The following is a 24,836-nucleotide window of genomic DNA, read 5'->3' on the forward strand; positions in this document are numbered from 1 at the left end:
GCATCAGATTCTAAAGTTAATGATTATTTGCAAAAATAAAAATGTTTATCAGTTTGAACATCAAATACGTTGTCTTTGTAGCATATTCAACTGAATATGGGTTGAAAATGATTTGCAAATCATTGTATTCTGTTTATATTTACATCTAACACAATTTTCCAACTCATATGGAAACAGGGTTTATATATATATATATAAAAGATAAATGGGTTGTACTTGTATAGCGCTTTTCTACCTTCAAGGTACTCAAAGCGCCTTGACACTACTTCCACATTTACCCATTCACACACACATTCACACACTGATGGAGGGAGCTGCCATGCAAGGCGCTAACCAGCACCCATCAGGAGCAAGGGTGAAGTGTCTTGCTCAGGACACAATGGACGTGACGAGGTTGGTACTAGGTGGGGATTAAACCAGGGACACTCGGATTGCGCACGACCACTCTGCCACTGCGCCACTTCGTCCCTATATTATATATATATATATATATATATATATATATATATATGTGTGTAAAGAGAGCGAGAGAGAGCGATAGATAGATGGATAGATAGATAGATAGATAGATAGATAGATAGATAGATAGATTTTCTCGTTTTGATGAAATAACATTAGAAGAATTGTTACAACGTGTAAATGGAATAAAACAAACATGTTTATTTGACCCTCTTCCTGGGAAACTTATCAAGGAGCTCTTTGTATTATTAGGTCCATCAGTGCTAAATATTATAAACTTATCACTAACCTCGATCCTGAACTCATGATAAACTACCGACCGGTGTCTCACCTTCACTTTATTTTGAAAATCCGAGAAAAAATTGTTGCAGAGCAGCTAAATGAACACTTAGCGTCTAACAATCTATGTGAAACCTTTCAATCCGGTTTCAGGGCAAATCACTCTACTGAGACAGCCCTCGCAAAAATGACTAATGATCTATTGCTAACGATGGATTCTGATGAGTCATCTATGTTGCTGCTCCTCGATCTTAGTGCTGCTTTCGATACCGTCGATCATAATATTTTATTAGAACGTATCAAAACACGAATTGGTATGTCAGACTTAGCCCTGTCTTGGTTTAACTCTTATCTTACTGACAGGATGCAGTGCATCTCCCATAACAATGTGACCTCGGACTACGTTAAGGTAACGTGTGGAGTTCCCCAGGGTTCAGTCCTTGGCCCTGCACTCTTCAGCATCTACATGCTGCCGCTAGGTGACATCATACGCAAATACGGTGTTAGCTTTCACTGCTATGCTGATGACACCCAACTCTACATGCCCCTAAAGCTGACCAACACGCCGGATTGTAGTCAGCTGGAGGCGTGTCTTAAAGAAATTAAACAATGGATGTCCGCTAACTTTTTGCAACTCAACGCCAAAAAATGCTGATTATCGGTCCTGCTAGACACCGACCTCTATTTAATAATACAACTGTAACATTTGACACCCAAACAATTAAACAAGGCGACTCGGTAAAGAATCTAGGTATTATCTTCCACCCAACTCTCTCCTTTGAGTCACACATTAAAAGCGTTACTAAAACGGCCTTCTTTCATCCCCGTAATATCGCTAAAATGCGCTCCATTTTGTCCACTAACAATATGTGGTCCTCTCCAAGGTTCTCATAGTCATCATTGTCACCGACGTCCCACTTGGTGTGAGTTCTCCTTTCCCATTGTTTGTGTGTTTTCCTTGCCCTTATGTGGGTTCTTCCGAGGATGTCGTAGTGGTTTGTGCAGCCCTTTGAGACACTTCAATCAATCAATGTTTACTTATATAGCCCTAAATCACTAGTGTCTCAAAGGGCTGCACAAACCACCACGACATCCTCGGTAGGCCCACATAAGGGCAAGGAAAACTCACACCCAGTGGGACGTCGGTGACAATGATGACTATGAGAACCTTAGAGAGGAGGAAAGCAATGGATGTCGAGCGGGTCTAACATGATACTGTGAAAGTTCAATCCACAATGGATCCAACACAGTCGCGAGAGTCCAGTCCAAAGCGGATCCAACACAGCAGCGAGAGTCCCGTTCACAGCGGAGCCAGCAGGAAACCATCCCAAGCGGAGGCGGATCAGCATCGCAGAGATGTCCCCAGCCGATACACAGGCAAGCAGTACATGGCCACCGGATCGGACCGGACCCCCTCCACAAGGGAGAGTGGGACATAGAAGAAAAAGAAAAGAAACGGCAGATCAACTGGTCTAAAAAGGGAGTCTATTTAAAGACTAGAGTATACAAATGAGTTTTAAGGTGAGACTTAAATGCTTCTACTGAGGTGGCATCTCGAACTGTTACCGGGAGGGCATTCCAGAATACTGGAGCCCGAACGGAAAACGCTCTATAGCCCGCAGACTTTTTTTGGGCTTTGTGATTTAAGGCTATATAAATACACATTTTTTTCCATAAATGTGGCCACCGAGTCAAAATAATTGCCCAGGCCTGCACTAGGGCCAATTTAGTGTTAAATGGTGGGCAGTTCCGAGATTTGTCCAGCAGAGGGCAGGCGACGCGTCAACTCCAAAACACATTAAGGCACGTTAACTGTTAGCATATTTGTGAGAGAGAGAGCACGTCAGGCTCACATACATTTAATGATGTAAAATACGAACACACGATGACAAAATCCCCCTTTGAAGTGATGACGCCGGGGTAGATATTAAATGAATTATACATGCAGTCTGTTAGGACGTAGCTAGGCCGACTCATGTGCTCATGCTTCTCCTTTGGGATTTGAAAGGAGGCCTCACATTAAACATGGATGACAGGTCAGCCAGCAAAGAGTTGGAAGGATGGATCGAGCAACTCAATGCGTGCAAGCAGCTCAGTGAAAACCAAGTCAGGGTGCTCTGTGAAAAGGTAAGGTCACATCAAACACACCTTGCATCTTGGCGTCAACAACCCTGCTGTGTTGACTTGTGTCAAGGCCATAGAGATCCTGGAGAAGGAGTCTAATGTGCAGGAAGTCCGATGCCCAGTGACAGTCTGTGGAGATGTTCACGGTCAGTTTTATGACCTCATGGAGCTTTTTAAGATAGGCGGGACCCCTCCAGACACCAACTATCTCTTCATGGGAGACTATGTTGACAGAGGCTATTACTCAGTGGAGACAGTGACACTCCTGGTTTGTCTGAAGGTACACAACCTCTGCATCACACTGAGGCAGACCTGGGCAAATTTTGGCCCCGGGGGCCGCATGATGTCATGAGATTTTCCTATTTAAACGGGGATATCAGGTCCATTCTATGTGTCATACTTGATCATTCTGCGATATTGCCATATTTCTGCTGAAAGGATTTAGTAGAGAACATCGACGATAAAGTTCGCAACTTTTGGTCGCTAATAAAAAAAGCTTTGCCTGTACCGGAAGTCGCAGACGATGTGCGCGTGACGTCACGGGTTGTCGATTTCCTCACATCCTCACATTGTTTATAATCATGGCCACCAGATGTTAGAGCGATTTGGACCGAGAAAGCGACAATTTTCCCATTAATTTGAGCAAGGATGAAAGATTCATGGATGAGGATAGTGAGAGTGAAGGACTAGAAGAGAAAAAAAAACAGACGAGGGCAGTGGGAACGATTCAGACGTTATTAGACACATTTACTAGGATAATTCTGGAAAATCCCTTATCTGCTGATTGTGTTACTAGTGTTTTAGTGAGATTATATAGTCATACCTGAAAGTTGGAGGGGTGTGGTGACCACCAGTGTCTCTGAAGGAAGCCATGGAGGAGCCAAGAAAGTCGCAGCTCCGTTCATGTTTACGGTAAGAGCCGACTTATTACCTCAATTTACTCACCGAAACATGTGGTAGAGAAACATGTGGTAGAGAAACATGTTTGCTTGACCGCTCTGTTCCATTGTTTTTATTTTTCCCATTTTTGTTGTGTTTCGCTTGATTGTAAAATATGTCGATCGAGAGGGGGTGTGACGTTCATATGTTGTCAATATTCAGTGTTTTATCGTTACTAGATAATATTGTAAATCCCACATTCTTTATTTTCATGTACATTCTGGTTGTCTCATTCAGTAAAACATGTTTTAATTCCATTCCGTTTTTTTAAGGCGGTCTGTCATAACGATTTTAGCATTCAATCAGAAATTATTGTGAAGTTTGGTATTCGTGTTCCTAAAATTAGATATACCGGCCCCCAGACAAGTTTTTTTCTCAAAATTTATTACGATATTTCAGATTGTAGGTGGGTTTATTTTTTTAATCTTTCCCATTTTTGTTGCGTTTCGCTTGATTGTAAAATATGTCGATCGAGAGGGAGTGTGACGTTCATATGTTGTCAATATTCAGTGTTTTATCGTTCCTAGATAATATTGTAAATCCCACATTCTTTATTTTCATGTACATTCTGGTTGTCTCATTCAGTAAAACATGTTTTAATTCCATCTGGTTTTTTTAAGGCGGTTTGTCATAACGTTTTTAGCATTCAATCAGACATTATTGTGAGGTGTTGTATTCGTGTTCCTAAAAATAGATATACTGACCCCCAGACCGTTTTTTTTCTCAAAATGTATTATGATATTTCAGATTGTAGGTGGGTTTATTTTTTTTATTTTTCCTATTTTTGTTGCGTTTCGCTTCATTGTAAAATATGTCGATCGAGACGGGGTGTGACGTTCATATGTTGTCAATATTCAGTGTTTTATCGTTCATAGATAATATTGTAAATCCCATATTCTTTATTTTCATGTACATTCTGGTTGTCTCATTCAGTAAAACATGTTTTAATTCCATTCCGTTTTTTAAGGCGGTCTGTCATAACGTTTTTAGCCTTCAATCAGACATTATTGTGAGGTGTTGTATTAGTGTTCCTAAAAATAGATACACCGGCCCCCAGACAAGTTTTTTTTCTCAAAATGTATTATGATATTTCAGATTGTAGGTGGGTTTATTTTTTAAATTTTTCCCATTTTTGTTGCGTTTCGCTTGATTGTAAAATATGCCGATCGAGAGGGGGTGTGACGTTCATATGTTGTCAATATTCAGTTTTTTATCGTTCCTAGATAATATTGTAAATCCCACATTCTTTATTTTCATGTAAATTCTGGGTGGCTCATTCAGTTAAACATGTTTTAATTCCATTCCGTTTTTTAAGGTGGTCTGTCAAAAAGTTTTTAGCATTCAATCAGACATTATTGTGAGGTTTTGTATTCGTGTTCCTAAAAATAGATATACCGGCCCCCAGACTGTTTTTTTTCTCAAAATTTATTATGATATTTCAGATTGTAGGTGGGTTTATTTTTTTTATTTTTCCCATTTTTGTTGCGTTTCGCTTGATTGTAAAATATGTCGATCGAGACGGGGTGTGACGTTCATGTGTTGTCAATATTCAGTGTTTTATCGTTCCTAGATAATATTGTAAATCCCACATTCTTTATTTTCATGTACATTCTGGTTGTCTCATTCAGTAAAACATGTTTTAATTCCATTCCGTTTTTTTAAGGCAGTCTGTCATAACATTTTTAGCATTCAATCAGACATTATTGTGAGGTTTTATATTCGTGTTCCTAAAACTAAATATACCGGCCCCCAGACAAGTTTTTTTTTCTAAATGTATTATATTTCAAATTGTAGGTGGGTTTATTTTTTCTATCTTTCCCTTTTTTTTGGCGTTTCGCTACATTGTAAAATATGTCGATCGAGACGGGGTGTGACGTTCATATGTTGTCAATATTCAGTGTTTTATAAGTCATAGTTAATATTGTGAATCCCACATTCTTTATTTTCATGTACATTCTGGGTGGCTCATTCAGTAAAACAACTTGAAATTCCATTCCGTTTTTAAAGAGAGTCTGTCACGTTTTTAGCATTCAATCAGATATTATTGTAAGGTTTTGTATTCGTGTTCCAAAAATCAGATATACCGGCCCCCGGACACGTTTTTTCCTCTAAATTTGGCCCCACGGGGTCAAAATAATTGCCCAGGCTTGCTGTAACATAACAAAATGTGGAAAAAGTGAAGCTCTGTGAATACTCTCAGGAGGCACTGTAGATTTCTCTGGCTACTTTCATTTTGCCTCACACAGGTCAGGTTTCGTGAAAGAATCACCCTTCTGAGAGGGAACCACGAGAGCCGACAGATCACATACGTGTACGGCTTCTATGACGAGTGCCTGATGAAATACGGAAACGTCAACGTTTGGAAGTACTTTACGGATCTTTTCGATTATCTGCCCCTGACTGCGCTGGTGGACAACCGGGTGAGAGTCTCTCGTGCACATTCCAGGCAGTGACATCATGTGATGTACGACATTTCGCTCTTCTCTTTTAGATTCTGTGCCTACATGGAGGATTGTCTCCTTCAACAATCACACTGGAACACATCCGAGACCTGGATCGCATGCAGGAGGTTCCTCATGAGGTACAAATGTCCTGTTCAGTGGAACTTCTTAAAAATCAAAACCGAAACACCGATCCTCCAATTTGTTGTGTAACGTAAATGTCTGCGTCACTTTTATTAACAGTACAGGTAAAAAAAAAACACTTATTTATTTAGTTACAAGTCAAGTCAGCTTTATTTGTCAATTTCTTTACATGTAGGACATACAAAGGAATCGAAATTTTGTTTCGCACTCTCCCAAGCGTAGACAAAAAGAAAAGAAAACACAACAGTAAAGTGCAATGTAAATATGTCTACCTACTAAAATAACAATATAAATATATAGTTCCTGTTGTTTTTAAATAGGATATGGCTGTAAACAATGAGTGTTTCATCAGTAGTGCAAATACTTGTGATATAGCAGCAGATGTGTGCAATTTTGCATAGTCGTTTTTTTCTGTGGTTCATGGGGTTTAGAGTTCAGGTTGTTCCAGGGAGGGGGATTTCAAAGTCCTGACAGCCTGTTGGATCGGGCGGAGATGGGGAGAGAGAGTTCAGCAGCCTAACAGCCTGGTGGTGGAAGCTGTTGGTGAGTCTGGTGGTGCGAGAGTGGAGGCTCTTGTATTGTCTTCTAGACCAGGGGGGTCAAACTCAAACACAGAGTGGGCCAAAATTTAAAACTGAACAAAGCCGCAGGCCAAGGTTGAACAAATGAACCTTTTAATAGGGACCTAAACAAGTTTTGCATTAAATATTGAACAAGCAAGGCTTATATAACTTTAGTGACATGCAAAATCCAGTTTCAAACAATAACAATTAAAAGAATATCAATGGCATATCAAATAAAATGTAAATAAAAATGCTATGTCTTTTTTTCTATTTGCAATCTTCTGAGGTAAATATCACATTTTTTCCACAGGCTAATAATACATTTTAAAATAAAATAACAATAATGAATGAACCAAACATTCATTCAAAATGCATGAATAAAACGTTAATTATTGGTCAGTTTGCTGGAAGTTTCCCGGAAGTGTTAGTGCTGCAAGGGTTTCTGGGTATTTGTTCTGTTGTGTTACGGTGCGGATGTTCACCCGAAATGTGTTTGTCATTCTTGTCTGGTGTGGGTTCACAGTGTGGCGCATATTTGTAACAGTGCTAAAGTTGTTTATACGGCCACCCTCAGTGTCTAATGATAACGTCAATGAAGGATTTTTAATCACTGCTATACTTAAAATTATAAATAATATTGGTTACTGTTGTTAATATAAATTTTTGTTTCACTACTTTTGGTTTGTTCTGTGTTGTGTTTGTGTCTCCTCTCAATTGCTGTTTATTGCAGTTCTGAGTGTTGCTGGGTCAGGTTTGGTTTTGGAATTGGATTGCATTGTTATGGTATTGCTGTGTAGTGGTTTGTTGGATTTGGATTGATGATAAAAAAAAAAAAAAAAAAATTAAAAAAAAAATCTATTCTGAATCGCACAACGTGAGAATCGCGATTCAAATTCGATGCGATTTTTTTCCCACACTCCTAATATATATATATATATATATATATATATATATGTGGCGACTTGTACAGGGTGTACCCCACCTTCCGCCCGATTGTAGCTGAGATAAGCGCCAGCGACCCCAAAAGGGAATAAGCGGTAGAAATGGATGGATGGATGGATGGATATATATATATATGTATATATATATCCATCCATCCATCTTCTACCGCTTATTCCCTTTGGGGTCGCGGGTGGCGCTTGTGCGTATCTCAGCTACAATCCGGCGGAAGGCAGCGTACACCCTGGACAAGCCGTCACCCCATTGCATATATATATATATATATATATATATATATATCCATCCATTTCCTACCGCCCACGACCCCAAAGGAAATATATATATATAATATATATATATATATATATATATATATATATATATATATATTCATTTTATTTGGCATTTATTTATAAAAACTAGAATAGAATGGACTTCATTGTCATTATATTTTCATATAATGACATTAAGGACTCCAATTTAAGGTGCGGTATCCATCCATTTTCTAACCCTTTTTCCCTTTTGGATATGCGGTGGGCGCTGGTGCCTATCTCAGCTACAATCAGGCGGAAGGCGGGATACACCGTGGACAAGTCGGCACTTCATCGCAGGGCCAACACAGATAGACAGATAGTGAGAACAAATATGGGATAAAAATAAATTACACAAAATGTAATAAAGAATTTAAATAAACTGACTGCTATCCAATACAAATAATAAGGAATCATGTACAATATACAAAATACTGTACAACATACAGAACAAGACAAGAGTACCGGAGTAATAACAATCAGTTATTATGTATTGCACTCGAAGGGTAATATTGCACAGTAGGGTATTAGGGTAGGATATTGTATAGGGTAAATAATAATAAAACCATGTCTATTAACCAAATTTCTTCTGCGCCTAGGAATTTATTTCCCGAGTTTGTAAACGGTAACAAAAACGACACAAAGGTGTTTAGATATTAAAAAATGTCGATCCAACCACTGTAGTGTGGACCACATACTAATTATGATATACTTGGTATCATTAGTGGAGATATTTCTATCGATTTTTCCACCTTTGTTTACGTTCAAGAGCTACACCTTGCGGTTAGCGGTTATCATATCCTCCTACGGTTTGGAGTATAGCGTGTTTTGCTTTTTCTTGAGATTGCTGACTTTGAAGTGGCTTAGCCTTTGGCAAGAATGCTACCATGTTTTGTCGAACCGGTCATTCGACAACAGCTTGTCGCTGTCAAGTTTGCAGACATGGCTAGTTGGGCTGCGAATCTTTGGGTGTCCCACGACTCGATTCGATTCAAAATCGATTTTTTTTTTTCAATTCAACACTATTCTCGATTCAAAAACGATTTTTTCCCCCGATTTAAAAGGATTCTCTATTCATTCAATACATAGATTTCAGCAGGATCTACCCCAGTCTGCTGACATGCTAGCAGAGTAGTAGATTTTTGTAAAACGCTTTTATAATTGTAGAGGACAATGTTTTATCAACTGATTGCAATAATGTAAATTTGTTTTAACTATTAAACGAACCAAAAATATGACTTATTTTATCTTGGTGAAAATATCGGACACAGTGTGTTGTCAAGTTTAAGAGATGCGATGCAAGTGTAAGCCACTATGACACTCTTATTCTTTTTATTTTATTTTTATAAATGTCTAATGATAATGTCAATGAGGGATTTTTAATCACTGCTTTGCTGAAATTATAACTAATATTCATACTATTCATTTTTTGTTTCACTACTTTTGGTTTGGTCTGTGTGGTGTTTGTGTCTCCTCTCAATTGCTCTGTTTATTGCAGTTCTGAGTGTTGCTGGGTCAGGTTCGGTTTTGGAATTGGATTGCATTGTTATGGTATTGCTGTGTATTGTTTTGTTGGATTGATAAAAAAAAATACTAAAAAATCGATTAAAAAAAGAAAAAGAGAATCGATTCTGGATCGCACAACGTGAGAATCGCGATTCAAATTCAAACCGTTTTTTCCCACATCCCTAATGGCTAGAATATGTCATCAACACACATTATCCCAACATAAATATAGTATTAAAAGTTGTATCGTATAATATATGTTATTTGTATCTTATATATTGCGCAACCCTATGTCACAACTATAAGCTAAGCAAAACGGTGTTTGATGCACAGATTGTCAAATATTATTCATTTTGGATTGTTAGCCCTTCCTGTTGGGGTTGCAGAGCTTGAAAGCTCAGTCTGACTCCATGTCTTGACTCCAGAACTACTCATCTTCTTATACTCCCCGTTTATAGTACAGGCCAAAAGTATGGACACACCTTCTCATTTAATGAGTTTTCTTTATTTTCACGACTATTTACATTGTAGATTGTCACTGAAGGCATCAAAACTATGAATGAACACATGTGGAGTTATGTACTTAACGAAAAAAAGGTGAATTAACTGAAAACACATTTTATGTTCTAGTTTCTTCAAAATAGCCACCCTTTGCTCTAAATACTGCTTTGCACACTCTTGGCTTTCTCTCGATGAGCTTCAAGAGGTGTTCACTTCACAAGTGTGCCTTATCAGGGTTGATTAGTGGAATTTCTTGCTTTATCAATGGGGTTGGGACCATCAGTTGTGTTGTGAATGAGAAGGTGTGTCCAAATGTTTTTTGGAGGTGTAAACTCTATTAGAGTAACTGTCATAATTTATACCTTATTTTTTTAACATTCAGTAAGAACTAGAGTTTATTAAGTAAAATTAAACATTGTATTAACTAGGGCTGGGCAACGTTTAAAAATTTTAATCGAAGTTAATCGCACTATTTCTCCGATTAATCGCGATTAACTGCATTGTATACGCAAAGCCCAATAATGAATTCAAAAGTAGTGTGTAGTGCACCTTTATTGGAATATTCTCCCACATGAACAAAAGCGCCAAAACATTTGTTGTGCAAACACAATTTAAATCAGTCCTTGTTAAACAGTAGCAGTTAAATAGCATATTTTATGAAAATCAACTCCAAAAATGTAAATACAAACATTTAAGCTTATTGCCACTGCCAGGGTATTTAAGTTATCCTGTTTGTTATGGAAAATAAATATAATCTACATACAAATCTCTGAGCCACAATCATAACATCTGAACAGGCAATTTCTGAGGTAACAGCAGAAATTTTTTTTTTATCAGGGATCTTATGTTTAAAAAACCTATATTATAGGTAGTGGGCTGTTTTAGGGAATTTTGGATCAAATTATCCGTAGTAGCAATATTAATAATGTTGTGTTTATTCTGCGTAGTGCACTTAAAATAATTATGACCATATCTAGGAATTGATATGATGGGAATTTTCTGATTGTTTGCTTGGTGCTTTGATAAACTGAACGCATATACATGGTGCTATATTGTGATGTTATGAGCCAGGGAAAAAAAAGAACTACCCTACCCAGCATGCAACAGGAGTGAGGAGCATGCGCGGTAGCCCGGTATAGGTTGTGTCGCCATGACGGCATCTTGTATGTTGTGATATGCACGCTCTGAAAGCAAACGTTAAGAACTCAGCCAACACTCCTGGTCTGCATTATTCATAAATAGACAGACAACACATATACTCCGCTGCTTCACAGGCCGCTGGATGTAGCCGGCAAAGTATTCCCATGCTAGCTAGCCGGTCTAGCAAGCACGCGTCATTCAGTCCAAAACGGCCCGATCTATCCACATCCAGAATTGTCTGGCGGTCGTAAGTGATCCCGGAGTGACCACGCTGTAAGCCAGCCATGAAATTTGCAGAATTGTCCGGTATTTTTGCCAAATGTTCCATCTTTACCAACGCCATCTTGTTAAGAAAAGGCGTTAACAAAATAAAAGCATGTAAACAACATACGCAAATGTGCGATAAAATAATTGTCGGCGTTAATAGATTGATGAGTTAACGCGTAATTAACGCATTAATTTGCCCACCCCTAATATTAACGTAATACATGAATTATGGGGGAAAAGTAAGATTTACTTATGTTTCCTCATACTATTTAAATGTTTAATAGTTGTACGTACATAAACCTAAAAATATTACATAAACATTACTCTGAAAATCTAGTGTTTTGAAACGCATGCGCACAGCACAACAGGCTCTGGCCGACTGGCTCTGCTCCGGCCGTCAGGATCACTTCACAGAGCACTGCAAGGTGGCATTATGGGTAATTCTTATCTCGCGTTTATAATGTGTTACCGAGTCGATGTTTATCAGAAATGTATTTGGTGTGGGTTCACAGAGTGTGGCGCATATTAGTAAGAATTTTAAAGTTGTTTATATCACAACCGTCAGTGTAAAAGGTATGGCTGTTGAGCAAGTATGCATTGCAATCTCGTTTTGGAAACAGCGAAACGTATGCTTCCTTCCAGCACGTAGACAGCACGGTGTAAAATGGGGCGCGATGACATGCTGAAGAACAGTGGTCCCAAACCACCGTGCTGTGGCCACAGAATAATTGTTGGTTAAAGTCCTTACAATTACACTAATTTTTATCCTGCACGCCATTAAAAAGCGCAGGAGTGAGAAGAGGTTTTAAAATAATTAGCGCTCCGATGGCTATTCAAGGAAATATGGTATATAAAATGTACTTAAAGGGGAACATTATCAGCAGACCTATGTAAGCATCAATATATACCTTGATGGTGCAGAAAAAAGACCATATATTATTTTAACCGATTTCCGAACTCTAAATGGGTGAATTTTGGTGAATTAAACGATTTTCTGTTTATCGTTCTTTTTGCGATGACGTCAGAATGTGACGTCGCCGAGGTAAAACAGCCGCCATTTTCATTTTCAACACATTACAAACACCGGGTCTCAGCTCTGTTATTTTCCGTTTTTTTTGACTATTTTTTGGAACCTTGGAGACATCATGCCTCGACGGTGTGTTGTCGGAGGGTGTAACAACACTAACAGGGAGGGATTCAAGTGGCACCACTGGCAAGAAATCTGCCGCCAGACCCCCATTGAATGTACCAGAGTGTCTCCACATTTTACCGGCGATGCTAAGACAGACATGGCACAGAGATGTATGGATAACCTGCAGATGCATTTGCAACGATAGTCAACAAAATCACAAAGGTGAGTTTTTTTTATGTTGACTGCCAACTAATCGATGCTAACATGCTATTTACCGGCGGTGCTAAAGCAGACATGGCACAGAGATGTATGGATAACCTGTAGATGCATTTGCAACTATATTACGTTTCCTTCCACCCACATTTAATGCCAAACAAACACTTACCAATCGACGGATTTAAGTTGCTTCAGTGTCAAAAGATGCAAAAGTCCTGATCGTTTGGTCCGCACATTTTACCGGCGATGCTAACCCAGCTATTCGGCCATGCTATGGCTATGAATAGCGTCAATAGCTATTCGCTCAATAGCTTCAGTTTCTTCTTCAATATTTTCATATTCCAACCATCTGTTTCAATACATGCGTAATCTGTTGAATCGCTTAAGTTGCTGAAATCCGAGTTTGAATCCGAGCTAATGTCGCTATATCTTGCTGTGGTATTCCCATTGTTTGTTTACACTGACAGCACTGTGTGACGTCACAGGGAAATGGATAGTGGTTTCGAAGATAGCGAAAATAAGGCAATTTAAAGCTTTATTTAGGGATATTCCGAGACCGGTAAAATGTTGAAAAAAACTTTAAAAAATACAACAAGCCACTGGGAACTGATTTTTATTGTTTTTAACCCTTTTGAAATTGTGATAATGTTCCCCTTTAAAATGTTGAGTAAAATTATGTTCCTGCCGATGAAAAATAAGTAGACTTGACTTAATTTGTTTAGATAAATATAACTTAAAACTTGGATATAATTAAGTAACTGTTACTTAATATCTTCACAACTGTTATGTTATATGGTAAGTAGAATTGACTTGATACTGGCAAGGGTGTGTTACTTGATATTGCAATATTAAATTTTACTTAAATCATTTGCGTGCGAATACAATCATTTTTCAAAGTAAATCTTATGAGTTATTTTTTTCAGTGTGGATCTAAAACTTAGGCTGCAGTTTTCTGGGTGAATCTTTCATTTCAGAACAGGTCTGATTTGAGGGGATTCTTGTTTTTTTATCATTCGTTTTATATCCTTTACATGTGAACAGCAAACCACACTTTTGTCCACCTTTTTTTTTTTTTAACTTAGGGTCCAATGTGTGACTTGCTGTGGTCCGATCCAGATGACCACTATGGATGGGGCGTCTCTCTACGTGGCGCCGGTTTCACCTTCGGCCAGGACATTTCAGAGACTTTCAACCACGCCAATGACCTCAGTGTGATTTGTCGAGCCCACCAGCTGGAGATGGAGGTGATCATTTCTGATACTGCTTTTATGTTGGATGTTATATTTGCTCACAATGTCATGGCTTATACAGTATCTCCTGGAAGTGTTTACACTCCTCAAATGACCCAATCTGGACATGTGAGGCGTACTCACTTGTGTTGCCAACTGTTCAAGCAGTAATGTTTGTGTTGTGTCTCATCTACTCACCAGTCTTGGAGGATGTTCATTCAGTCTCATTTTGTAGAAAAAAGGCAGATCAATCAATGTTGACCTATATAGCCCTAAATCCCGAGTGTCTCAAAGGGCTGCACAAGTCACAACGACATCCTCGGCTCAGATCCCACATCAGGGAAAGAAAAAAAACTCAACCCAATGGGATGACATTGAGAAACCTTGGAGGGGGGAGAGATAACAGACAGACACAAAACTACAATAATTTCAAATGTCAACTTTCTAGCTTTAAGAAACACTAAAATGAATCAAGAATATCGATTGTGGTGGTCAGCAATAGTTTAGTTTTTTTTTAAGCAGAGTAAAATAATTACTCAGGATCCGCTTGAGATGGTTTCCTGTGGACGGGACTCTCGCTGCTGTCTTGGATCCGCTTGAACTGAACTCTCGCGGCTGTGTTGGAGCCACTATGGATTGAACTTTCACAGTATCATGTTAGACCCGCTCGACATCCATTGCTTTCGGTCCCCTAGAGGGGGGGGGGGGTTGCCCACATCTGAGGTCCTTTCCAAGGTTTCTCATAGTCAGCATTGTCACTGGCGTCCCACTGGATGTGAATTCTCCCTGCCCACTGGGTGTGAGTTTTCCTTGCCCTTTTGTGGGTTCTTCCGAGGATGTTGTAGTCGTAATGATTTGTGCAGTCCTTTTGAGACATTTGTGATTTGGGGCTATATAAATAAACATTGATTGATTGATTGAATTATGGAATCACCCTATATATATATATACAGTTGTGATCAAAATTATTCAACCCCCACACAATTTTGGTGTTTTAGCAAGTTGGACATTTATTCCGTATTTCGTTTATAGTCATATCAAATAAAGATGTGTCAAATAGAAAAATGCATCTTAAATTGGAACACTGTATTTATAAAAAAAAAAAAAAAAAGGACATTTTTCTTAATATCTCATTGACAAAATTATTCAACCCCTTGAAGATCATAACTCTTAAGAACAGAATTCGAATAAGGTATTTTTAATCAGGTGTAGAAAACACCTGTAGATGTGATTATATATATATATATATATATATATATATATATATATATATATATATATATATATATATATATATATATATATATATATATATATATATATATATATATATATATATATATATATATATATATATATATATATATATATATATACGATACCACGTCATCGATTGGAAAATGTATTTTTAGACAATGTGATTTGCCTGAGCGGCTAGGAGACTCTGAGAGTAACAAGCGGTAGAAAATAGATTAAAAAGGACAGATTTAAAAAAAAATAAAAAAATTTTTATTATCTTGTGACTTCCCGCGGGCCAGATCTGGAACGCTGGCGGGTAAGCCAGCCGCGTATTTCTTTAATCTCCGGCACTTAACTTTGTATGACAGGGGTCCCCAAACTACGGCCCGCGGGTCAGATCTCGAACGCTGGTGGGCCGGATCTGGCCCGGGGGCTGTAGTTTGGGAACCCCTGCCATACAAAGTTAAGTGCCGGAGATTCAAGAAATACGCGGCCATGCAAAAAAATTTCTGAGGAGGGGACCTTAAACGCTGGTTTAGTGTGGCCGAAACGGGACTTAGGCTAAACAATTATTTGTTTAAGGGGGTCAAACGACTTAGTGTAGACGAGGCCTAAACAGAAAAACAAGGTGAGAATGTGTTACGTAAAAGTAATGAAAGTCATATTCAGTGATGAACCACAAATCTGCATTGGGCAAAGTGATGATGTTGGAACTTTTGTTTGTTCTTGTTTTAATGAGATTTATGAAGACGACTGCCTGAAGAAAACATGCAAATTGTCACTGAGGATATGTGGCTACATGACTCTCACTATTATGTTAAATCCACTATGGACTGGACTCTCACTATTATGTTGGATCCACTATGGACTGGACTTTCAAACTATTATGTTAGATCCACTATGGACTGGACTTTCAAACTATTATGTTAGATCCACTGTGGACTGGACTCTCACACTATTATGTTAGATCCACTATGGACTGGACTCTCACTATTATGTTAGATCCACTATGGACTGGACTCTCACTATTATGTTAGATCCACTATGGACTGGACTCTCACTATTATGTTAAATCCACTATGGACTGGACTCTCACTATTATGTTAGATCCACTATGGACTGGACTCTCACTATTATGTTAGATCCACTGTGGACTGGACTCTCACTATTATGTTAGATCCACTATGAACTGGACTCTCACTATTATGTTAGATCCACTATGGACTGGACTCTCACTATTATGTTAGATCCACTCTGGACTGGACTCTCACTATTATGTTAGATCCACTATGGACTGGACTCTCACTATTATGTTAGATCCACTATGGACTGGACTCTCACTATTATGTTGGATCCACTATGGACTGGACTCTCACTATTATGTTGGATCCCCTATGGACTGGACTCTCACTATTATGTTAGATCCACTATGGACTGGACTCTCACTATTATGTTAGATCCACTATGGACTGGACTCTCACTATTATGTTAGATCCACTATGGACTGGACTCTCACACTATTATGTTAGATCCACTATGGACTGGACTCTCACTATTATGTTAGATCCACTATGGACTGGACTCTCACTATTATGTTGGATCCACTATGGACTGGACTCTCACTATTATGTTGGATCCCCTATGGACTGGACTCTCACTATTATGTTAGATCCACTATGGACTGGACTCTCACTATTATGTTAGATCCACTATGGACTGGACTCTCACTATTATGTTAGATCCACTATGGACTGGATTCTCACTATTATGTTAGATCCACTATGGACTGGACTCTCACTATCATGTTGGATCCACTATGGACTGGACTCTCACTATTATGTTAGATCCACTATGGACTGGACTCTCACTATTATGTTAGATCCACTATGGACTGGACTCTCACTATCATGTTGGATCCACTATGGACTGGACTCTCACTATTATGTTAGATCCACTATGGACTGGACTCTCACTATTATGTTAGATCCACTATGGACTGGACTCTCACTATTATGTTAGAGCCACCATGGACTGGACTTTCACAATATTTTGTCAGAACCACTCGATGTCCATTGCATCCGGTCAGTCTCGAACGGCCCACTGGGTTTTGAGTTTTTCCTTGTCCTTATGTGGGCGCTGATCTTCGGATGTCGTTGTGGCTTGTGCAGCCCTTTGAGACACTTGTAATTTAGGGCTATATAAATGAACATTAATTGATTGATTGATTGAACTAATGGCAACTCTATCTACTTCAGTGTTTTTCAACCTTTTCTAAGCCCAGTCACATTTTTTTTCATTTAAAAACTCTCGAGTCACACCACCAGCAGAAAACATTAAACAGGAAACTCAACAGCCGATATTGACAGTCAAAAGTCGTTCTCGCAATTGTCGCATATGAATTCAAACCATAACCAAGCATGCATCACTGCAGCTCTTGTCTCAAAGTAGGTGTACTGTCACCACCTGTCACATCACACCCTGACTTATTTGGAGTTTTTTGGGGTTTTCCTGTGTGTAGTGTTTTAGTTCTTGTCTTGCGCTCCTATTTTGTTGTTGATTTTCATGTCATGTACGGATGTACTTTGTGGACGCCGTCTGCTCCCCACGCTGTAAGTCTTTGCTGTCGTCCAGCATCCTGTTTTTGTTTACTTTGCAGCCAGTTCATTTTAAGCTTTGTTTTGCACAGCCATCCCTAATCTTCAATGCCTTTTCTTAGCAGCACTTACCTTTTATTTATTTTTGGTTTAAGCATTAAATACCTTTTTACCTTCACGCTGCCTCCCGCTGTCGTCTGCATACAGTTGTGATCAAAATTATTCAACCCCCACACAATTTTGTTGTTTTAGCAAGTTGGAAATTTATTCCGTATTTGGTTTATAGTCATATCAAATAAAGATGTGTCAAATAGACGACTTAAATTGTAACACTGTATTTTACAAAATACCAAAAAAGGACATTTTTCTTAATATCTCATTGACAAAATGATTCAAGCCCCTAGTTCCATGCATCTTTAGTACTTAGTAGAACAGCCTTTGGCAGTAATGACATCCTTCAAAGGTGATACATAAGCGGACACAAGCTTCTTGCAAGCATCTACAGGTATTTTAGCCCAAAGGCCTCCAGTTCATTCATATTCTTGGGCTTGTGTGCTGCAACTGCCTTCTTCAAGTCCCACCACAGCTTTTCTAGAGGATTTAGGTCTGGCCACTGTGAAGGCCACTCCAGACTCTTCCAGCACTTCTTCTGCAACCACTCTGATGTTGATTTGGAGCTATGCTTGGGATCCTTGTCCTGTTGGAAGGTCCAACGTCTCCCAAGCCTCAGCTTCCTCACTGACTTCATGACATTTGCAGCTAATATATCCTGCTAGGAAATAGAATTCATAATGCCTTGAACGCGCTGGAGATTCCCGGTACCTGAGGCAGAGAAACAGCCCCAGAGCATGATTGACCCCCCACCATGCTTAACAGTAGGCAAGGTGTTCTTCTCTTTCTAAGCTTCATTTTTTCTCCTCCAGACATAACGTTGATTCATAGGCCCAAAGTGTTCCAGTTTTGTCTGATCACTCCATAGAACAGTTTCCCAAAACCTTTGGGGTTTGTCCAGATGATTTTTGGCATACTGGAGTCTATTTTCTTGTGCCTGGTAGTCAGAAGTGGGGTGCGCCTAGGAGTTCTGGCATGGAGGCCTTCATCTCGTAGTGCATGCCTTATTGTCTGGGACGAAACCTGCGTTCCCCCCTCTGCAATGTCCTGTTGTAGTTCCTCAGCTGTTACCTGGGGGTTTTTCACACAGCATCCTCTTTCTACCACGCCCAGGTAGTGCTTCCACTGGGCCTTTAGCTTTAAACTTGCGAAATATGCTCCCAACTGTGTCTCTTGGAATGTGTAATGTCTTTGCTATTTTCTTACATCCATATATCCTTTCTTATGAAGAGAAATGACCTCCTCTCTTGACTTCTTTGACCACTCCCTGGACTTCACCATGTTGCAAATACACCATTGACCATCTACAAGAAGCTGAGCGTCACAGTCTTTTTCAATCCGTTTAATTGTTGCTCGTTATGGTTGTAAACACATATACAGGTGTTTTCAACACCTGATTGAAAAGACCTTAATCAAATTCTGTTCTTAAGAGTTATGATCTTCAAGGGGGTTGAATAATTTTGTCAATGAGATATCAAGAGAGATGGCACTGTTTGGTATGTTACAAAATAAATTGTTGTAATTCAAGTTGCATTCGTCTATTTAATGCATCTTTATTTGATATAAATGATAAATGGGTTGTACTTGTATAGCGCTTTTCTACCTTCAAGGTACTCAAAGCGCTTTGACACTACTTCCACATTTACCCATTCACACACACATTCACACACTGATGGAGGGAGCTGCCATGCAAGGCGCCAACCAGCACCCATCAGGAGCAAGGGTGAAGTGTCTTGCTCAGGACACAACGCACGTGACGAGGTTGATTCTAGGTGGGATTTGAACCAGTGACCCTCGGGTTCCCCACAATTTTGGTGTTTTAGCAAGTTGGACATTTATTCCGTATTTTGTTTATATGACTATAAACAAAATACGGAATAAATGTCCAACTTGCTAAAAATACGGACATTTATTCCGTATTTTGTTTATATGACTATAAACAAAATACGGAATAAATGTCCAACTTGCTAAAACACCAAAATTGTGGCGGTTGAATAATTTTGATCACAACTGTATTGTGATCATTACAAACCATGTTCCCGACATCTACAAAGCAATGAAATACCTGCTGCCACCTACTGATATGGAAGAGTATTACACGGTTACTCCGCCGATCTCTAGACAGCACCGACACTCAACAATAGCACATTTGCGGATTATAATTACTGGATTACAAAAAATATTTTTAACCCAATTAGATGAAATTACATAATCTCCCATGGCACACCAGACAATATCTCACGGTACAACAGTGTGCCGCGGCACAGTGGTTGAAAAACACTGCTCTACTTGATCTGAAAATGTAACTAGTTTCTGACTACAATAACTGATATTCTCGATTTATTTTAGTGTTTCTTAAAGCCTGAAAGTTGACATTGAAAATGATTATACTTCTGTGTCATGTCTGTTGTGTTCTTTTTTTTTTTTTTTTCTTCGACTGAATGAGATTCTCTAGGACCGGTGATGACGTGGCGCGGTTGGGAGAGTGGCCGTGCCAGCAACCTGAGGGGTCCTGGTTCGATCCCCACCTTCTACCAACCACGTCACGTCCGTTGTGCCCTTGAGCAAGACACTTCACCCTTGCTCCTGATGGGTCGTGGTTTAGGGCCTTGCATGGCGCAGCTCCCGCCTTTAGTGTGTGAATGTGTGTGTGAATGGGTGAATGTGGAAATAGTGTCAAAGCGCTTTGGGTACCTTGAAGGTAGAAAAGCGCTATACAGGTGCTGTTCATATTATTAGAATATTATGAAAAAGTTGATTTATTTCAGTAATTGTATTCAGAAGGTGAAACTTACATGTTATATCAATTCATTACACACATAGTGAAATATTTGAAATGTTTATTTCTTTACATTTTGATGATTAGTACTGACAATTACTGAAAATCCCAAATTCAGTATCTCAGAAAATTTGAATATTAGTTACGACTAGTACCAAAAAATATTTTTTAGGAATGTGGGCCAACTGAAAAGTATGAACATGGAAAGTTTCAGCATGTACGGCAATCAATACTTAGTTGCAGCTCCTTTTGCCTGAATGTCTGCAGCAATACGGCATGGCATGGAGTCCACCAGTCTGTTGCACTCCTCAGGTGTTATGAGAGCCCAGCTTGCTTTAATAGTGGCCTTCAGCTCTTCAGCATTGTTGGGTCTGGCATCTGGCATCTTCCGCTTCACAATTCCCCATAGCTTTTCTATGGGGTTAAGGTCAGGTGAGTTTGCAGGCCAATCAAGAACAGGGATACCATGGTCCTTAAACCAGGTACTGGTAGATTTGGCACTGTGTGCAGGTGCCAAGTCATGTTGGAAAATGAAATCTTCACCTCCGTAAAATTGGTCCTCCGCAGGCAGCATAAAGTGTTGTAAAACCTCCTGGTAGACTGCTGCATTGACCCTAGACCTCAGGAAACACAGTGGACCAACACCAGCAGATGACATGGCACCCCAGACAATTACCCATTGTGGAAATTTGACACTGGACTTCAGGCAACGTGGATTCTGTTCCTCTCCTGTCTTCCTCCAGACTCTGGGACCTTGATTTCCAAAGGAGATACAAAATTTACTTTCATCTGAAAACATAACTTGGGACCACTCAGCAGCAGTTCAGTCCTTTTGTCTTGAGCCCAGGCGAGACGCTTTTGACGTTGTCTCTTATTCAAGAGTGGCTTTACACAAGGAATGCGACAGCTGAAGCCCATGTCTTGCATACGTCGGTGCGTGGTGGTTCTTGAAGCACTGACTCCAGCTGCAGTCCACTCTTTGTGGATCTCCGCCACATTTTTGAATGGGTTTTGTTTGACAATCCTCTCCAGGGCGCGGTTATCCCTCTTGCTTGTACACTTTTTTTCTGCCACATCTTTGTCTTCCCTTGGCCTCTCTATTAATGTGCTTGGACACAGAGCTCTGGGAACAGCCAACCTCTTTGGCAATGACCTTTTGTGTCTTGCCCTCCTTCTTTAAAGTATCAATGGTCATCTTTTGGACAGTTGTCAAGTCAGCAGTCTTCCCCATGATTGTGTGTCATACAGAACCAAAACGAGAGACCATTTAAAGGCTTTTCCAGGTGTTTTGAGTTAGTTAGCTAATTAGAGCGTGGCACCAGGTATCTTCAATATCTGACCTTTTCACCATATTCTAATTTTCTGAGATGTTGAATTTAGGGTTTTCATTGGTTGTCAGCTATAATCATCTCCTTTTTGGCAAAAAACACTTGAAATGTATCAGTCTGTTTGAAATGAATGTATACATTCTACAAGTTTGACTTTCTAAATGGAATTAATGAAATAAATCAACTTTATCATGATATTCTAATAACATGACCAGCACCTGTACAAGTATAACCCATTTACCATTGTTCCGTGACCAATGTAGGCTGATCATGTGACTCTCATCATTCAGGGCTTCAACTGGCACCATGACAAAAACGTCGTGACCATCTTCAGCGCCCCCAATTATTGTTATCGCTGTGGCAACAAGGCGGCGATCATGGAACTTGAAAACACACTGAAATGCTCCTTGTAAGTCACACCTTTTCTTTCCTCACGTAAATATGTTGGCTATGTGGCGCAAGTGAATCAATAAAGACACTTCCTGATTATAACACCGACTGACAAAAGATGGCTTTGTTTGCCAGCCAACAGTTTGATCCCGCCCCCCGCAAAGCAGCGCCCCAAGTGTCATGGCGATCTCCGGACTACTTCCTTTAAAGATCTAAAGCTGGTGGCTACACACATCAACTGGGGAGCCGGCGCTGAAAACAATCTGATTGGCAAAACAAATGGGAGGAACAATCAGAAATCTTTTCTGTTTGTGCGGTATTCACTTTGCAGTCACACAGTGCATTATTGCAATGCTTGTTGCCAACAACAGCAATATTCAGTATATTCTGTTTTGCAGGCACAAATACACTAAGTGGAAGACAAAGGCTTCATCAATAAATAGTTTGTCTATCGTGTTAAAATAAGTGCTAATATAAATAAAACTGCTCTAAATGGGTTATACTTGTATAGCACTTTTCTACCTTCAAGGTACTCAAAGCGCTTTGACACTCTCCCCACATTGATGACGAGGCCCTAACCACGACCTAAGACGGGGATCGAACCGGGAACCCTCACTGCCGCTCTACCAACCGAGCCAGGCCATGTTTGCAAGCCTTAAAAAAAGCATTTGTTTTGAGTAAAACTCACACGGATGCATTATTTCAGGCATTATTAGCCATTTTTTATGTGTGGTTTAGGAGTTATGTTTAAATAATGAGTGTGGCAGTTACACTGTCATTATGAGTAAAACCTAATTTTTGTATTTGTATCCTTACCAAAATGTCTGATTCTAGTAAAAGTCACATAGATATAATATTACAGTTAATTTTTGACAGTGCATGTTTTATGTTTGTATAACTTTCAGATATAGTATGACAGTTATACTGTCATATTGAGTAAAAAAAAAAAAAACTTGTGTCTTTGCAAACCTTACAAAAGAAATTGTTTCTAGTAAAACTCACAAAGATATATTTCTTTACGCATTTTTAGCCATTTTGCATGTTTGGTTTAAGTGTTAGAGTGGGGCAAAAAAGTATTTAGTCAGCCAGCGATTGTCATCATTTTAAGTGGGAGAACTTGCACAGAGGTCTGTAATTTTCATCATAGGTACACTTCAACTGTGAGAGACAGAATGTGAAAAAAAAATCCAGGAATTCACATTGTAGAAATTTTAAAGAATTTATTTGTAAATGATGGTGGAAAATAAGTATTTGGTCAACCATTCAAAGCTCTCACTGATGGAAGGAGGTTTTGGCTCAAAATCTCACGATACATGGCCCCATTCATTCTTTCCTTAACACGGATCAATCGTCCTGTCCCCTCAGCCCCAAAGCATGATGTTTCCACCCCCATGCTTCACAGTAGGTGTGGTGTTCTTGGGATGCAACTCAGTATTCTTCTTCCTCCAAACACCACCAGTTGAGTTTATACCAAAATGGATACATGGATGATACAGCAGAGGATTGGGAGAATGTCATGTGGTCAAATAGAATTTTGGTACAAACTCAACTCGTCGTGTTTGGAGGAAGAAGAATACTGAGTTGCATCCCAAGAACACCATACCTACTGTGAAGCATGGGGGTGGAAACATCATGCTTCAACTGGTTGTAGCAAAACTCACATAGATTCAATAATATTTTAGGCATTTTTAGACATTTTGCATGTTTGGTTTAGGAGTTGTGTTTGAAAATATTTTCATTGCTTTTTTCGCATTATCTCATGATTCTAAGAACATTACTGTCATATTGTGTAAAAAAAATATTTTTTTATGTTTGCAAGCCTTAAAAAAGCATATATTTGGAGTGAAACTCAAGAATATGCATTATTTCAGGCATTATCATGTGTGGTTTAGGAGTTATGTTCAAATAACTGTCAGATTGAGTGTGGCAGTTATACAGTCATGAGTAAAACCTAATTGTTGTATTTGTAAACCTTACCAAAATGCCGGAATGTAATAAAACTCACATAGATACAATAATGCAGGCACTTTTAGACATAATGCATGTTTGGTTTTTGAGTTATCTTTTTATAACAGATTTTTTTTTTTTACACCTGAAATAAGTCGACGACTTCAGCCCAACAGGCCAAAAGTTTGGACACACCTTCTTATTCAATGGGTTTCTTTATTTTCATGACTATTTACATTGTAGATTGTCACTGAAGGC

At 39.1% G+C, this 24,836-nt stretch overlaps 1 protein-coding gene across 2 annotated transcripts; it reads left to right on the top strand.

Annotated features, from left to right (window-relative positions):
• Nucleotides 1–2,495: 2,495 nt before the first annotated feature.
• On the top strand, nt 2,496–23,128 carry LOC133552540 (serine/threonine-protein phosphatase 2A catalytic subunit beta isoform-like). 2 transcript variants are annotated; one of them, XM_061899772.1, is made up of 8 exons: nt 2,502–2,658; nt 2,747–2,865; nt 2,933–3,142; nt 6,048–6,221; nt 6,293–6,382; nt 14,044–14,205; nt 22,532–22,650; nt 22,767–23,128. In XM_061899772.1, exons 2-8 carry the CDS (start codon nt 2,764–2,766, stop codon nt 22,837–22,839), a joined length of 930 nt encoding a protein of 309 aa, XP_061755756.1. In that variant the 5' UTR covers nt 2,502–2,658; nt 2,747–2,763; the 3' UTR covers nt 22,840–23,128. The 2 variants fall into 2 exon arrangements, with proteins under 2 accessions (XP_061755755.1, XP_061755756.1); XM_061899771.1 differs by having other exon boundaries at nt 2,496–2,865.
• Nucleotides 23,129–24,836: the final 1,708 nt, after the last annotated feature.

Source organism: Nerophis ophidion, linkage group LG05 (genome assembly GCF_033978795.1).
Source record: "Nerophis ophidion isolate RoL-2023_Sa linkage group LG05, RoL_Noph_v1.0, whole genome shotgun sequence".
Taxonomy (NCBI): Eukaryota; Metazoa; Chordata; class Actinopteri; order Syngnathiformes; family Syngnathidae; genus Nerophis; species Nerophis ophidion.